Below are 12,290 nucleotides of genomic sequence, written 5' to 3'. Positions count from 1 at the left end.
GGGGCTAGGGCTGCTGGAGTTGGCCCTAAAAGGCCAGGGCAAAAAGTGCAGAAAAGGAAGTTGCTCCCTCCGTCAGGGCTTATAAGGAAAAGAGACCCAAGGCTGATGGATATGCCCAGATGCAGCTCATTCCCTGCCTCCGCACGAGGGCGGATCCGAAAGAGCTGAGGCCCTCCCCACTGGCCCTGCACACTGCGGGCACTCTCCCTATGTCCACGCTCAGAAGCCCTCTGTCGACCACACACACCCCTCCCTGCACCCCCCCACACACACCCCTACAGAGACAGGCTACACACCCTCTCCCACCCACGCACCTACCCACCACACCCCTACACTGCCCACACACCTAGGACACGCCCCGCACCCCTACCTCCTATACACACGGCACACCCACTACACACACGTTTCCACACCCAGCTCTATGTACCCACGCACAGCACGGACACCTCACACCCCGCACCTGTCTACACCCAGTACATGACACACCACCTACCCTCGCCTACACACACCCCCACACCACAACTACCTCGTAGCTTCTTTCCCTCTTCGAGCCTCCCTTGAAGGGCTGGTAAAGGCGACGTTCGGACGTTCGGCTATCCGTCAGCATTCGCGGAAGACTCAGAATGTGCTTCCATTCCCCCTTCCCGACACCCCAGCCCAACTCCTGGGTCCTGCCCAGCTGTCCAAGGCCGCGGGTAGACAGGGGTGGTCTTGGAAAGGAACAGGACGGGGAAGGAGAAAGGGCTGCTTTTGTTTCTGTTTTTTGTTCCCATCTCATAGGAAGGCTTGAGAGAAATGGGGCTCCTCCACCCACACACACGCATTTCTTGGCCCAGGACGTGGGGGGGGGGGGGCCCTCTCGAGTCCCAAATTACTCACTGTAATTCAGCAAAACAAAACTACCATTTCTGGGTGACTGTTGTGCACCCCGACCCCCAGACCCACGGTACTGATCCCTGGCCACCAAGGCCCGCAAGCCCCCCTTGCCGCCACCGCCTTCTGGGGAAGAGCATCTGAGAAAGCCCCGCAGCGCAGGGACCTGGGCCAGGTTGGTCCTTCGCGATGCGTTTGTTTATTATTTACTGCCACCTGCTGGCCGATCGTGGGCGCTGCGCACCAAGTGAGCACTTGGGTGTAAACAGAAGCTTTCCAAACCCTGCACGGGAAGAACCCGGATTGTCGGTCACACCCTGCAAGCGTTCAGCGGGCAGCATAGTTTGCCTCGTTGGTAAACACAGGTCACTTGCTCCAGACAAACTCCTGTCTTCGTGGGCACGAGATGGAACGGACATCAAAGACTTTTTAGGTCCCCAAAGTTGGTACCCTAATGTTGACACGGCTTAACGATAGCATTTAAGGTTGCTCAGCAGAAGGGGATGCCAGGAAGTGACAACTTTTTAAATACTGGGTTTTCTTTTTCAAGTCCGGAGAAGTAAATTAGCCCTGGGCTCTTACCAGTTAGGCGGCTGTCAGCACCCTTCATCCCTCGAAGGACAGCTGCCCCCTTTCATCACTTTCTGTCACTCCCCCTCTGCCTGTCTACCTGGGTGAAAAGCACCCCATGGGTGCATCACGGCTGAGAGGTGCAGCCCCCCAGTGCAAACTCCATTTGTCTACTGAAGCCAAAGATGAGGAAAAAAAGACCATTTAAAAACAGACATTCTTCTATAAATAAATGGTGCTTCACTTAGCAAATTAATAGGACTTTCAGAAAAGGCTCACTTAGGCACACTGTGGATAACGATTTGCTACTTCACCATTCCGATCTTAAAACACACTCTGTTAACGTCTTTGAGTGGAAAATGCCGGTACCTGGGGAAAACCACGAGAGGCAGCCAGTCTACACAGGGGCTGGGCGGGTCTCGGAGGGTAAGGTACTAATGTTTACCCAACACTGCAGATAAAGGGGCTTAAGAAACAAGGTTTTCCTTCCATTTTAATGGAGCCGGGGCTCAGAACCAGCTCTTTCCCCACATCTCACCAGGGGGCGAGAATGCCATTACGCACAAAGCAAAGCAAAGTAAAGTCAGCAGCTCTAGAGAAATCCAGAAACAGACATGAACCTGTTTTTCTGGGACAGAAAAGACGCGGCGGCACATTAATTAACAAGCATGTGAGCTCGGCTCTGTCCTAGCACGTGTTTGTTCGAATGCAAGTACTGACTCACGTGGTCTTCCCATTTCACAGATCAACAGACTGAAGTCCAGAAACAAGCAGTGACTTGACCAAGGCCACACAGCTGATTGCTGAAGGAGCCCAGGTTGAAACCCAGGCCATCTTGCTAAAGCTAGGACATGTGCTCCACCTCTGTGCTCTCTACCTGCCTCTCCGGGGAGGGGGCAGCGTGGACTCCACCCTCCGCTCCGCATTTCTCTCGCAGGGTGCCCTCGGGTGAGTCGCTTTACCTCCCAACTGGGGTTTCTTACTCTTAAAACAGAACTGGACTCTAAGCCCTGATGTGGCACGTGAAGACATGCTACGGGCCAGCTCCTGAGGATCTAGAAAGCTGTCTGGCTGGCTGCTGCACACAGTCCCGAGAGGCTGCCGATCGATCCTGACCCCAGTGCTCAACTAGGGATGCCCACTCCTTCCGCTGAGAGGTAGGCGCCAACCCTCTCCTCTTGAACTTGGGCTGGTAATACTGACTAGCCTGAAGAACAGAACCAGGTGGAAGGTCACTGTGAGACCTTGAAGCCTGGGTCATAAGAAGCCCCATAGCATGCCCCAACCTCCATCCCAACCCTGGACTCCCTGGGATGTTCCAGAAGCCAGTCACCACATGAGCGGGCTGACCAACCGGAGGCCGCCCTGCTGTGAGAAAGCCGAGGCTACCGGTGAGAAGAGGTTGCATGGAGACAGACGCCTGACCTGCCCCAGCGGCTCCAAGGGTCCCAGTCACCAGGCACAGGACCGAGGACTCTGTCGTAGACATACCGGCCCCCGCAGGGGCAGGGAGAAGAACCAAGGAACCAAGCTGACACCAGCACCGAGAACAAGCTCTCGCGCTCGGACGAGTCAGCCCCGTCGACGCCGCGCCAGCCGAGGTCCGAGTCAGCACCGAGGCAAGCCCTCCCTGACATCCCCGTCCACGGAATCAACAGCACGATGAAACAGTCATCATCTGGTGCCCTGAAATTGTGAGCAGCTGCCAGGGGACAAGAACGCACCGAGGTCAGTGCGCGCGGCCTGTGCCGGTTCCGGGTTACCGCGGGGCCCGGCACCCGAGGCCGGCAGCAGTCACGGGAAAAGAATATCCAAAATCCACCCGTGAAACAGACGCGCGTAACCCAGGGATCGCCTCCTACTACCATTGCTTCTAGCACGGGGGCCATTGATACAACTGATACTAACTGTATCCCTATTGAAACGAATATTAATTAGCTCTTATTACTAAGAGTAAATATCCAGCATAGACACAAGTTCATTTTATATGGCTAACAAACCCGAGGCCTTGGAGCTGTGGAATGCTCACCCTACGGATGAGGGCACTGTGGCTCTGGGTGGCCTGCCCAAGGTCATGCAGCTGGGAAGTGGCTGAGTCAGGACTGGAATCTGGTGGTGGGAATCCAGAGCCGGAACCGTGACGGCTCCCCTGGCCGTTCGGGGGGGCTGTGGCGGACCACCTCTCTGGAGGCAGGTCAGGCTGCTTGCTGCCTCCTGCCACCTGCTCTCCCCTTTGTTCCTCCAAACGGGTCTCACCTACACGGACATGCAGGCCGAGAAGCTTCTGGGCCCCGTGCCATCCAGGGCCAACTGCTATGTGCTCCCTCGCCCATTCACGTGTTCATTCATTCATTCGTAAGCATTAACTGAGCACCTACTATGAGCTCCTGCGATGCCGGTGCTGGAGACCGAGGAGCAGACCACTGGCCAGGCAGACAGAGCCTGAGCAAAACCATGCGGGGTGAGGGCCTGCAGGACAGGCGCTGAGGTAGGGACAGGTCCCAGACAAAGGCCGTCTTACCAGCTCCCAGTTGCGACCAGAGGGCAGGGCATGAGGTCAGAGTTCTGGCAGTCCAGGTCACAGGGGGTAAATCAGATACGTGCATTCAAGGTCTGATGTGCAAGATGAGGAGGAGAAAGGTGTCTCTCTCCTCCCCTGCCCGGACAGCGGGTGGGACGGAACAGGTGGCTGTGGGCACTTTCCTTTATAATCCGTACGCTTTCGTCACCTCTCACCTCCCACCCCCAGCCCCCGCCCCGCCAATCCCCTCTGTACCCACCACCCTTCCACCCCCTTCTCGGCAGAGCAGGTAGACAGGTGCAGGGTTGAAGGTGTGGCCTGGCACTTCCCTCATCTATCACGGTGGTGCCAGGCTCCCTGTGGGGACACCTCAGCCCCCTCCTGGCCAACAAGCCCCAGCAAGTCTCATGCCCTGATCTGTTCTGGGGATGTAGTGACTGTCCAAAGTGTAGGACCACAGAAGGTCACTGGGGCAGCCTCTCCCTGGACGCGTCCGGCCCCACTCAGCCCAAGGAGAAAGAAGCCGGTGTCAGCTCCCCATCGAGCACATTCTAAAAGGGAGAGGGGCTGCACCTGCCTCGGGAGTGTGAGCAGCCGCCCAGACGGCTGCACCGGGAGACCTCCAGGCTGGAGAAGACTGGGGCCTCGGGGTCTGACCTGTCGCAGACGATTTCACAGCTGAGTGGGTTGGAAGCCACCGGGGCTGCCCCTGGAGGGGAAATGCTTCCAGAAGCTCTAGTCAGAGTGAGAAGGACATCATGCACCTCTGGGCTCAGCTTAGACTTCGCAGAAATGTCTGGGTTTTGTTTCACTGCATTTTGTAATCTGGACGGCTGGCACATAGCAAGTCTGGACGAACACTCAGGCCAGCAAAAACATCTGTGGCCACCCCTCTCTGGTGACACCACTGGGTGGTAAGAAGGCACTGGATAAGCCTCACCCTTGGTGGGGACAAAGTTTCATTGAAAGGATGCACCAATGACTGGAGAGCCCCTTGCTGCCTCAGTTTCCCCACTGGACCAGTCATTGAACAAGCAACTTTTTGACCTTTTGGTGACAAACCTTTTGATGACACCCTGGCAAAGCTTCATTTTTGTAATAACAGAGAGAGCGAATGGGGACCCTTGTGCGACAAAAATCTAGTTGGAAAAAAGGAGGAGCTGGACCCTCTGGGGGCGGAACCTGTTGATAAATGGGAGGGCTGACCCCTGTTCTGGAACCGTCCTCACCAACGGGCCCTCTGGCCTCCGAACGCAGCCACCACTTTGAGGCCTGCCACTCTGCTGGGCTCTCTCGGCCGTGGCTTCCACTCAGGCTCAAAAAGGCTCCTACCTAGTTTCCGTAAGGAAATCTTTGTAGCAGTCCCAGCGGAAAAGTCACAAGTTTGACTTGAAAAAATGAGCTACTTCAAAAGCATTGTCAGACCGAGGTGAGGGTTCCTTTAAAATGCATAAATTACAGGGGGTGTCCATTAATCAACCCACGGGCAGCCCCGCGGCGGGAGAGCTCTGGGTGGGGGTGCCACAGGGACCCGCGGGGACACATCCGGGGGAGGCGAAGCGAATAAAATACACGCTGAATAAAAGAGTAAATTAATGTGTTTATTACTTACTGCCTGGACTGCGTGCATGCGCGTGAGTGTGTGTGTGTGTGTGTGTGTGTGTAGAAAAATGAAAGAAAAATGTAGAGTTTTTTTCAATAATAAAAAGGGAGATGCACTGCGGGGCCCCTAGAGCTTGTGAAAAATTAAACTCGACGGATTCAAACTGTCCTATTTCCACTTCAAAAGAGATGAGGCACTGAGCTCTTCCCAACTTGTCTTCAAACGCCCAGCACCCTAGAAAGTTTCTTTAAAAAAATAAAGGCTCCCGTTCCCCCAAGCACTGTACCGGTTACTGTGCCCACCGTCTCTTCCTCTCCTAATTATACCCCTGTGAGTCTATTAATCAACTGGTAAATTATTTAGAGAGCGGCGCGCTGTCTCGCGCTGGTACAAACACGCCGCGCGCAGAGCCCTCCTGCATCCGGGCAGGGGTCCCTCGGGTCCTGCCTCCGCCCGCCGCCAGGCTGCACGCCGCTCGCCCGGGCTGCACCGAGCAAAACAAGCGATGCCGTTCAGCTTACCTCCTCAGACGGGAAGATTTACTTTGTCTTTCAACTCAGCAACTCCTTGCAAGTTTGTAACAAAAGAGAAAAGCTGCTCTATTGTCGAATCTTTCGTGTGCATTTAGTGCCGAGAATATTAATTCCCCCTAAAAAGGGCGGCAGTTCGGCAGAGCTCTGATCCACCGCCCCTGGGAGGCGGATGCATGGAAGGCTCTGGAAACGCTCATGATCCTGCCGGTTTGGGGCCGGCTGGGCTCGTGCATGTGATGAGGGCTGCGTTTGCTGGGCGAGAGGGCTCGTCACCGCAAAGGGTGCAAATGAGCCTCGGATCACCCCCCAAATCTCCTGCCTCCGCTCAGTTCGCTCAGGCCAGGAGGGACCTCCTCCAGACAGCAGTGTCTAGGAAAGAGGAGGGTGTGCGGGAGGGGGCGCAGGGGACACTCGCTGATCATGTCTTCCACGTTACTTTTGCGTCGCATCAGGACTGGTGCTCTTAGGGGAAAGTTCTTACACCAATTAAACAGCTGTTTTCTCACCTGGAAGTCAGTGCACCAAAGGAATCTGGGCCTTCGGGTCATTGAACTAAATTAGCTGCTGCGGGTGCCGACCGGGTTGGCTGGTGACAGAAGTGGCAGGACTTAGGAGCCCACTGCAATCGGGCCAACAGGCTGGCGGGCGGGTGTTGGAAGGCACGGTTCTCCGTCCTTCTCCTGGAGAGCCTCTTAAAGACTACGTCAAATGCCACTGCTGGGGACACGTCCACGCTGGCGGTCCCTTGACCTGACAATGCCGACACGTTCTGAAGGCAACACAGTCGAGTCAAGGCGAACATCTCACACACTTAGGGCCAAAACTCAAGCCAACAAGGACAAGATATGCCTTTGGCTGTTTCTCCTACTCTCCCTGGGTAGGCTTTCTCTAGAGAAAGCCCAAGCGATGTTGGAGAAAGGAAACAATGATCGGAGCCGGGGTAGAAGGCAGCCCTTCTGAACCAAAGAGACAGTCGTGGGCCACTAGTTGAACCCAGCAATCTGGAGGGAGGTCATGTCTCCCGCCACCAGTCTCGGGACCTTGAGTTCTGGCTGAAACACCCAAGGGCAAGGACACAAATCAAGCAGCGCAGACGTCGAGCTGATGGTCTTAGTTGAGGCCGGTGAGGAAGGTCAGTTTCCTTCCAATGGGCAAAGACAGAACAGGTGCCTTCTCTGGGATGCTCCAGGCCTCCAGAAGGAAGAAATCCCACCTTCCACGAGACCCTTTGGTAGGAACGAAACCCCAGGAGGCGCTGAGCACCCCATCTGGAGGGATGACTACTGAGTCATCGCTCATTCAGGCAGAGTTGAGACCTTGGGGCTCCTTTGCCTGATTTCGGGAAAAGAAAGATGATCAGCACACTTGGGCATCACACGCCCTGGCAACGGATCCACCGGCACCGCCCCTCTAACTTTAAATGGTATATAAACAGCTGAGAATGGATTTTTTCCCAAAACCCCAGAAGAGTTTTTCCTTGTTTCGTACCCACGTGGAAGTGACAGGAGCTTCCCGGCAGCTAAGCCCGCGCGATTTAAGGCCCACACCCCAACTCCGTTGCCTGTCACAGAGGCTGCCTGCTTGAACACAGTGCACGGAACCCTGGGGAATAAACAGGTTCTGTTCGCTGCAGCTAGAGTGGGAAGGAGTTTGGGAGGTCAGAACCATATATTTTAGAGTCTAGGACACAGAGGAAGCTTCTCCCCAACCCTCTGTCCGTGGTGCAGTCGCCAAGAGCTGGGATCAAGAGATTTAGAATGGACTACGAAGGGCCCTGGAGCCCTCTGTCCAGTAAATGTGGAAAGAAGGGAAAACAATGGTTATTAATTTTGCTGCTGATTCTGAAGAAGGAGGTGTTGGCAGCAGCTGTGACGGAGGAGAACATAGCTAAGTCTGCAGAGGGCGCGGCTGGGACGTAACATCACGAGGCCCCGCTGGGCGGGGGACTACGAGGCGGAGGCTCCGTGGGGAGAAGGATGACATCTGGATGGATCCTGCTGCGCTGGCGATGGTGGGGACGGTGACGGTGACCGTGACTGTGAGGGTGGCCAAGATGCACCACCACTGCAGAGTCACCCATCTCGGGGGCTTGCGGCTCCAAGGTGAGCGGAGAGAGTGCAAGAGCCTGTGGTGGCGGGGGTCCTGGTGAGGGCTGGGCAGGAGGGCTGGCGAGCAGGCCAGCAGCCAGGAGCGCAGGGCAGAGGCCCCAGCCCGGGAGGTCTGATATCTAGAAGGGTGCTGCCTGGTATGGGGGGTGGGGAGGTGGGTTTCTGCACTGGGGTGGACACGGAGGGAAGCTCTGGTGGTGACATCTGCCAGTTCTACCCCAGGGTGACGGGGCCTCTGAGCCCTTACAAGAATCTCCATCCCTGTAGCCGAGCTCCTGGAAGCTTCTGGATTTCACACGTGGAAACACATGCAGGGGAGTAGCCAGGCACTCTCCATGTTCCCAGGAATGCTGCTGGCACCCAGGGCAGAGATATTTGAAACACGCCTAGGCTTGTGAAGACGGACATCCAACAGGCCTCAACAGGCCCCCAAGAACAATGGAGGGTCGCCACCATCTAGCTCTGCTGCAATTCTGCCAGCGGGCCGCCAGTGTTGGGGGTGGGTGCCTGGCTGCTCTTAGTATAGAGGGGACACCTTCGGAGCCCTGGGCAGCACCTGGGGGAGGAATTCTGCCCCCCTGCCCGGTGCCTCCCTCCTCCTCAGAAAGGAGAGTCACTGGTTGGACCGGCGCGGGCCCTCCGGCTCCCAACCTCCACGGGCTGGCCTCGCCCCCAGCGGGGTGGGCTGCCTCCCTCCGCCTGCTTCCACTCAGTCAGGGTTCTTCCCCGGGGAAGGTCTGAGGCCCATCTCCCCAGCCACGTGGCCGGATGTGGTCATTTATCAGGAGGAGGTGTCTCCACTGGTTCGTCCCCAGGCCTGGACTGGGAAGCCACGTGAGCAAGGCCAAATGTATCCTCACGGCCCTGCTGGTCCCGGGAACCCAACGCTCCCCGGGAACACTGGGTCTGCCTCCCACTGGGCTCCAAACCTGGGGAGCAGGGAAGTGACCTGCATCCGGGGCCCGGATGGGTGACACGAGACTCGGGCTCAGCGGCCCTCAGCGGGGCTGCCGACTGCGGTGACTCACGGAGAAGCCAAGTCGTGCTCGGCCGTGCGGAGCCTCGGTGTTCCTTCTGACCTTCCCTTCCAAACTGAGTTGGGTCAGAATCATTTACATTGTCTTGCTGTTTCAGCTGGTGGCGAAGCAGGTTCCCGCCAGACCTGGGTGGCCCTAACGGCCTCGTGAGCGAGCCCCACGCTGTGGCTGTCTCAGAAGCTGCTTCTTGGCCAGTAGAGAGACCCCATAGGTGAATGAAAGTCAGTGCAATCTCTGTTCTCCCTGTGAGATCGGGACCAGTGAAACGACAGAATTCACTGCTTCTGTTAGCAAGAGACGGCAGTGGCTGCTGTTGTGTCTTTAATTTTGTGGGCGGTGCAGAAGGGCCAAGTCAACAGCAGGCACTGAGGAGACAACGGAGAGCAGAGCCCAGCTTTACAGCGACCTGTGGCCCAGGCTCCTTTGGAGTCACCAAAGAACACAAAGCGGAAGCCAGTTTCATGTCTTGCCCACCACTGGAAAGACCCTGGGGTTTATTCTCAGTGGTCGGGGAGCGAGGCATGTGCAGGTGGTCCGTGCAGACGGTGGGGACAGAGGAAGGGGCTCTGGGAGCCGAAGGGGTTGACAGGAGGTGGCCTCCGGAGGGCGCGCAGCCACGCCTGGAACCCACATCTGGGGTCAGGACTTTCAGCCTCTGGAGCTGTCCATCGGCAAACCGGTGCTGTTTTCAACCACTGAGCCTATTGCAGCCGCGACAGGGAACAAGAGACGGCGGGGCACGGAGGACGACACCCAGCGCACCACGCAGGGACGGCTCTCCCCCCGACAGGTGCTCAGGGGTGTTCACGAGCCTGCGCAGGTACTAGGGGAGTCATTGTGGTGTTTTTGAGGGAGCGCAAAAGTGGAAACCACCTAAATGCTTATTTTTGGTAACTCCTTATTTTGGCAAGAAAAAAAAAAGCCAAAAGGACAGAAAAGTTGCAAGAGGAGTCAGAGCTCCCATGTGCCTTTGCCTGCGGTCCACTGTCCGTGAGCGCGGCCTCATCTGTCTGGTCAGTCGTGGTCTTTCTCTCCGAACCACGATAAGCTTGTTAGCAGGGAGTTCAACTGGCCTCCAGTCCATGCAGAGGACAGTTTTGCACCTTAGGTTGCCAAGAACCAGTGGCACTCATGCCCGTGGATGGGGACCAGCATCGGGGGAGGGAGAGAGCTCGGACCAGGACTCCAACAGCACGCAAGCCAGGCCCCCGTGTGCACATCAAGTCCCTCCCTGTGGGAACCCTGCAACCTAGGGACTCCTGTCCCCATCTCACCACGGAGAGGCCGCAGGCTCTGACGAGCGCTGCATGGCTCACAGGGGCAGCTCCAGGATCCAAACCAAACGAGGCAGCACCGAAGCACACGCGGGCTTTCAGTCCTGCCTGGTGCCTCCCGCTTCCATGGCCTTCAATCCATACCCCGTGACGGAGGGATGAACAGACGCACTCGTCCACCAGCCTCTGCAGATCCCTGTGTCCAAAGGAGCTGAGCCTGCCTCACCGGAACCTCCCACTGGGGGAATAGAGCACCTTGAAGGGGACCTGGGAGAGCCAAGCTAGGACATGGCCCCAGGGGGTCCTCAAGCTGATGGGTTAGGAGCAAGCTGCCTGTTCTCGGGCATGTCCCCAAAACCCAAAAGATGGCAGAAGACAACCAGCGAGCCCTGCGCTGGGAGGGTGTCCTTGTCAAGACGCACGCCCTCTCGAGGAAAGGGGCAGCTTTCGTTCTGGGTTTTCTCCACAAGAGGCGCTCCCATCAGACTTGGTGACCGCACAGGGGAGTGACCGCGCGTGAGGCAAGGGAGGAAGGGTGTGGGTGTGTGCAGTGTGTCGCCCGGGGAAGGAACGCCGGGTGCAGAGGGGCGCAGATGTGACCTGGCTGTGCAGCCTCAGCGGCCCGGCCCCTTCTCCGTGGCTCATTTGCAGGCTCAGGAAATCGAACTAGAATGATCTCACAGGCGCCCTTCCTGGGGGCCGACAGAGACTGCTTCAGACGGTAGCTCACAGAGGGGCCTGGAAGGACAATGTGGCCCGGCCTCCCTCCTCCAAGCCCCTGAGCACCAACAGCCATTCAGCCCTGGAGTCTGCAAAGCTGTCTGAGCCTTCTGGCTCCTGACCTCTGATGAAACTGGAATACTGACCCGCAGTAATCTGGTACACCCAGTAATCAAGGATGTGGGCAGCTGTGTGGCCTCTCCTGGCTCTCGATTTTTGTGCTCTGTTATGAAAAGCATACATTCCCGAGAAACAGAAATACCCCAGCCCTCAGGGATAACACAGCATATCTACTTGCCCCTGGCTTGGGGCGGGGCCAGAAGCCAAAGGGCCCTGCCAGGGAACAAATGCGGAGCCTCTGCAGACAGGAAAGCCCAGTGTCCATTTCCCAGCTACTGTCCCCAGGCCGAGCCCCCCCAGGGCCCGGCGAGCCCCAACAGAGCCATCTGACCCCCAGAGCCCAGGTGGCTGTGGCCGCTGAGCCGCGTGTGGCCTACCTGCCATCTCCTTCTGGAAATAGGGCTTGATGAGCTCGCCGAGTTTTGACTCGTCGGCGACAGCCTCTTTCAGCAGCTGCCCACAGTGGACTGGGGGAGAGAGGAGCAGAAAGACACCCATTAAATTTTCAACAGAAGGAAGAACAAGAAAAAAAGAAAGCCCGGTGCGGCCTGCTGGGGGAGAAAAAGGTCACTGCGAAAAATATAAAAGGGTTTTTCTGAGTGTGGGTGTGTGTCCAAGTGAAAGCAAATATCACAAAGGATCTGGGGAGTGAAGGAGCCGTGGAGGAGGGAGGTGCAGAATGCAAAGGACCGCACGCGGCAGAGAACGGACGAAACGTGGGCGGTGCAGGGAGTACGCACCGAGGCGTGACCGTGGGAGCTCCTGCGGGCGTCCGTCCTCCTGGCATCCCGAGGGCGACACTGGCCGGGGCGGAGTGACGCCAGGGGCCGGGGGCGGGGGGAGTGGGGGCACCTGTTCACTCATGTCCACACCGGTGCTGCCCCGGGGAGACCAGGCGAGCTTGCCACCCCACAGCCCTTCCCATGGGCCA

General features: G+C 57.3%; 1 protein-coding gene across 3 annotated transcripts in view; it reads right to left on the bottom strand.

The window, feature by feature from the left end:
• The window catches only part of AK8 (adenylate kinase 8), a 114,576-nt gene that overhangs the window by 56,237 nt on the left and 46,049 nt on the right, over positions 1-12,290 (bottom strand). For all 3 annotated transcript variants that reach the window (XM_059141294.1, XM_059141295.1, XM_059141296.1), the window contains one exon: positions 11,737-11,826. In XM_059141294.1, coding sequence (XP_058997277.1) covers positions 11,737-11,826 — 90 coding nt within the window. The remainder of the gene's footprint in view (positions 1-11,736; positions 11,827-12,290) is intronic.

This window comes from Mustela lutreola, chromosome 12 (genome assembly GCF_030435805.1).
Source record: "Mustela lutreola isolate mMusLut2 chromosome 12, mMusLut2.pri, whole genome shotgun sequence".
NCBI lineage: Eukaryota > Metazoa > Chordata > Mammalia > Carnivora > Mustelidae > Mustela > Mustela lutreola.
The sequence above is the reverse complement of the archived record's forward strand: the minus strand, read 5'-3'. Positions and strand labels throughout refer to the sequence as shown.